The sequence below is a fragment of the Paramormyrops kingsleyae genome, chromosome 3 (assembly GCF_048594095.1).
Source record: "Paramormyrops kingsleyae isolate MSU_618 chromosome 3, PKINGS_0.4, whole genome shotgun sequence".
Taxonomy (NCBI): Eukaryota; Metazoa; Chordata; class Actinopteri; order Osteoglossiformes; family Mormyridae; genus Paramormyrops; species Paramormyrops kingsleyae.
The window spans coordinates 24,439,886-24,445,035 of NC_132799.1; the positions used below are offsets into that span (position 1 = coordinate 24,439,886).

The 5,150-nt window shown below is 44.3% G+C and overlaps 1 protein-coding gene across 1 annotated transcript; it reads right to left on the reverse strand.

Moving 5' to 3' along the window:
* Positions 1–1,116: 1,116 nt before the first annotated feature.
* Positions 1,117–4,500, reverse strand: avpr2l (arginine vasopressin receptor 2, like). Its single transcript, XM_023816106.2, has 2 exons — positions 2,840–4,500; positions 1,117–2,607 (listed from the first exon to the last, which is right to left on the reverse strand). The coding sequence occupies exons 1-2, from the start codon at positions 3,690–3,692 to the stop codon at positions 2,531–2,533; spliced, it is 930 nt and encodes a 309-aa protein (XP_023671874.1). The 5' UTR covers positions 3,693–4,500; the 3' UTR covers positions 1,117–2,530.
* Between the last annotated feature and the right edge of the window lie 650 nt (positions 4,501–5,150).

Here is a 5,150-nt window from a genome sequence, read left to right on the forward strand (position 1 = left end):
ACGTGAAGAATCTGCGGCTGACATAGAAAAATGCTTTGCTTCATTCCTCTCTGCAACTGGAAACAGCTAGTCTATAGATAGCTCCTAATGAGATAATTAGTCATTGTGACAGCGAGTTTTAATGGTTAGTGTTCACCCGCTGTAGTGCATTCATGCAGCATACCTGCATGAATTACATTCAGAGGCAGACTCTGCAGAAGTGTTTTCATTCATAACTCAGATTACTCGTATATACGTGGTAAGAAATACCGCTTGTGATTACATGTGTAGGGAATAAGCAGCGTCGACCGCAATGGTCACATGACTCGCACGAAGCCCTTCCATTGGACACTGTTTGTAACCTACTCTGTGTGTTACTTTGTCAGAAGCTCAGGCTCATTTCTTTGAATTATTCCAGAGACGTCTCACGTTTTCCATAAACCTTTTTCCAGTAAACATTTGCTCAGCAATCACATTAGTCTGAGGAAGCTGTTGCCCCATTTCAGACATCACCATTTATAATGCCAGACCATTAGACTGTTCATTTAAAATTCATCAAAAAAAAGTAATTTCCAGACCTTTGTAAAATGTATGCCCTTCCTCCCTCTTCCCGTGACAGTGATTATTAGCGACAGACTGTCTCAGGTTATGATTTAAGACCAGCATGAAAATGTAGAGTGTTTAATTATACTTAGCTCTGGGTCGTCTGTGTTTGGGGAGAAGAAAGCTTTCATCACGCAGTAAGAATATCATAAGGCACAAAGGCTGAGCGGGTGCACAAGGCTGTGAATTCATCTTCTTAAATGTCAAACCTACGGATCCACTGAGGAGTTTAACAGAACTGAGAAACTTGCCTTCAGTCTCTCTCTTTCTCCCTCATTCTCTCCCCTTCATTTCCTTGTCTTTCTTCTCCATCTTTCACAGCTTCTCCTGTTCCTTCTCCCTCCCTCCCTCTCTCTCTCTTTATCCCTTCCTCTCCTTTAAATTTTGTTAATTACACCCGTGTAGTGTTTCATAAGATGTTAATTGGTACAATCATCTTGAATATATACATGTCTTATTGAGCACAAATTTCCAACCACATTTACACAACACATTTGAAGGCAAAACCCTCATTGTAATTTCATTGAGGTATTTGTTAATTTGTTCATGCACAGAAATGAGCACCAACATTGTTGAATCATTATTACAATCAAACCATTAGGTGTCAAACTTAAGAAATATGTAATGTGTATTTAAATACTCTCCAGTCATACTTTGATTATTACTACAAGTGTTTACATTTCATTATTAAAAACACCAGTGAAACGTGTCCACAACATGCATGCATTTTATTAATGATGTTATCTAGAATATTTATACGCCCTAAACACTTCAGTAACACAGCTGCCAAAACTCCAACCAGGACAAACAGGCACTGCTAGGTTACAATAACCAGACAGGGTTAAGCAGTTGACTAGCACTGCTAGGTTACAATAACCAGACAGGGTTAAGCAGTTGACTAGCACTGCTAGGTTACAATAACCAGACAGGGTTAAGCAGTTCACTAGCACTGAAGAAAAGATTCCCTAACTTTATTATAAAAAATCTATAAATTCAATGAATTAATAGTACTTAAGAAAAATTTAATTCAGTTCATTTCTATATAGCGCCTTTCACAACAGAGTTGCTCTAAGGTGCTTTACATGGGTGTGTTGTGATACATGACAACATCAGTACCATCCATCCATGCATCGTGTGTATCTGCATGATCTCTGGGAGCCTGGTGTCTCTCAGGAGGCACAGGGACGCGGCCGGGCGTCACCCTGACGGAACGCCAGCCTGTGACGTGGCGCACGCAGCTCAAAGTGCCAATTCTCCACATCCACGTGTGTCCAGATGGAGAGGGGAAGCGGAGTCCCTGGAGGTAGCTGTGTGGACGTGGGGAGAACGTGCAGATTCACAGACAACATGCAGATTCACGGAGAATTAAGCCCACGTCTGTGAAGGTGCAGGACCACAGTGAAGCCAGTGCCAGGCCCATTTTTATTATTTCAGCTACAACTACAGCATACATTTCAGGGGATTTATTAGGTAATTACTCTTCTGTGATGGACTGGCATCCCAGCCGCGGTCCAGCCCAGCCTTCTGTCCTGTGCTGCCTGGGAAAGGATCCAGACCCCTTAGCAACCCTGACCAGTTGGAAGATGGATGGATGGATGGACGGATGGAAAGACAGACAAATGTACTGAATCAAATTACAATGTGTTTTAATTTTGTATCGTAGTAGATGTCATACCGTATATGAATACATGTATACAAGTGTTGAATCCAGTTGAATCCGGTCCTTCTCAGCCATACACAGAGATATATGGTATGTCACTTTCACTAATTATTCTCATAATTGCGCGATAATCTAAATCATGATTTACCGAGTCAACCACAAAGGAACGGTTCTGCTTTTAATCAAAGCTTCCGACTCGTAGCGCCCCCTAACGTTCTCCCTGCGAAGTAACACTGCTCTCTGCGTGTAAAACTCAGTCTTTAAGCGCGGTAACAGCTCCTCTAGCCGCTAGCTGTAATACAGGTAGATCCAGGGGTTGGTGCAGCAGCTCAAACTGGCAAGCAGCATTACGATAAATGCCGGAGCTGGGGGAAGAAAATATGAATTTATGTACATTCATACTCATACAAATAAAGAAACGGGATACTCTGCTGGCCTCGTCCGACTTCTGACGTAACTCATCAAGTGGGGTTTGACAGCCCAATACATATGCAAAGCATTAAGGGACAAAATATACGAGTGACATTTATATCTACTAAATGTTTATTGATCTTTCCCGAACGGTGTGCCCTGGCCCTAGACACGGTGAGATTTTACCTTCTGTTGGCGCGCTCTGGGAGTTCCAGGTCGACCACAGCTGGAGTAGGAAAAACGGGCTCCAGCACAGCATATGAACGACAATGATGACAAATGTCATTTTGACCGTCTTTAGCATGGTCTTTGACACGCCTTTGGAAGCCGATCGACCCTCCTTTGCTGCCGACTGCAGCGATTTCCTCTTCATATTTAAGTAAATCCCTGTGCATATCTGTATCTGGCAGAAAAGTAAAATTACGGCAGGGCATATGAAGACCGACAAGGTAACCCAGGTGATGTATATCTCACTTCCCCAAGGATCAATAAAGGTGGCCTGGCAGTCGTACACGTGTTCCTGCGTTTCTCGCAGTGAGAAGATGAACAGTTGTGGAGAGCTGAAAGCCAGCGCTGTCGCCCAGGCTGCTCCGATCGCGACATACCTCCGGAAGGAGCCTCTGAAGAAGGACACGCTGGGTCTGCAGACCGCATTGTAGCGCTCCACCGTCATCGCGGCGATTAGGTACGCCGAGGCAGACATGCCCACCACCTGCAGATACTTCACAGCCCTGCAGGCGACATCGGAGCCCCTGAAGTGCGGGGTTATTCCCATAAAGAGCTGGGGGAGGACCTGGAAGAAAGCCAGAAGCAGATCGGCGATGCACAGGTGCAGCAGGAACAGCTGTGTCCTGCTGTTCCTCTTGCGCTTCTTCCAAAGTGCGTGTAAGAAAAGCAGATTGCCGAGGGCGGCCACGACGAAAACAGACCCCAAAAGTGCTACTTGGAGGAAGGGGAAGCGCCTCTCGGATCCGTGGCACGGCTCTCCCCCGGCGCTCCTGTTGCTGCAGTTCGCTTCAGCACCAAGCTCTTCCCGCATCACTTTAACTTGTAATTTAACTTGGTGCACAGCTGTTACTGAGCCAGATAAATGGCTGTGAAACGAGCGCTACATCGCCAGGATGCATTCAGTCAAGCGGGTAATGGAGCCAGGAGCCCAGCCGTGCCAAAACTACCGCTTATACAGTATGTGACAGACCTACAGCAGGTAAGGAGGCTGAGACTAAGAGACTACGTCCTTACATCCATAATCAAACCCCGTAATGATCCATCTTTTAGATGTGGTGTTAGAGCAACACCTACTCAGCTGAATGCGTAAGTAAAAGCGCGACAAGCTCGGGTTTAAGTAATTAAATTATACAATTTTAATAATAATTATAAGAAGACGAACGGTAATAATAGTGAACATTAATACAATAAAAGAATAATAATTTATATAAATATAATAACGATGATGGTTATATTTTATTATATTATTACTATATATTTGACGAGATAAAAGACGATAAAGAATGAGCTAAGTAATATTTAGCTGACTTTTTATAGCCTATTTAAAGGTTATACAGGCACGTATTTGATCAGTTCGGTTTGGGCTGAACACCGGCCTTGTTTAGCCCCGGACTTCTCTGACTTTTAGATGCATGTGGCTTAAGTCCGCCGCGGGCTTTACAGAGGCGGAGGCGCGCGAGGACAAGCCCAGCCGCGTGACATCAGAACGCCAGTGCACATCCCTCAGTATCCCTCAATACACTCTTTCTCAGGTCCGTCTATATGAGGACAAAGAGTATTCAATTCCCGCATTTATGTATATTAACTAAATCCTAATACGACTATGATTGAATATTAAACTACGTATGTAACATCTGAAACATATGCACACTGTCTATGTTAATTGTCCAATAGACCTGTTGCCTAAATCTACTTTGTTCATTAGAATTTCCCTTAAAATGCTGGTTTTCCATGTGGAACCACACAACACTGTGTGCTCTATCTGAAATTTTTGGCTTCAAGGATAAATATTGATTCGTCACACTGGTAACTTTCAATCAAATGCTGTTTTCATGCATTTTATGGCATTGGTCAGAATTTATGCACTTTGTCTGGTTTGTATCTGATTTAAATGAACCACTTCTTGGGGCAAAGTCCCTGCATGTGTGAAATTGTGTAGTTTGTGATGGCACCCTGCGATGGGGGGGGGGGGTTATTCCCACACTGGCACACAAGCCCATGGCTTGGAACAATGGCAGCAGCTGCACTGGCCAGATAAGGCGGCGGTGAAGGAAGGAATATTAAAGGGCCGGTGGTGTGAATGTGATTCTGAGGTAAGTGCAGCTATTTTCACTGCAGAGCCTCCTGCGGACCGCACCCATTTAACGGCTCTCTGCTTATTCAGAGGACACTTCCATCCAAAGCAGTGTCAGACAGCCCCTGGGGGCTAATGGCCTTCTCAGAAGCCAAATGGTGACATCACAGAGGGATTCAAACCAGCAACCTTAAA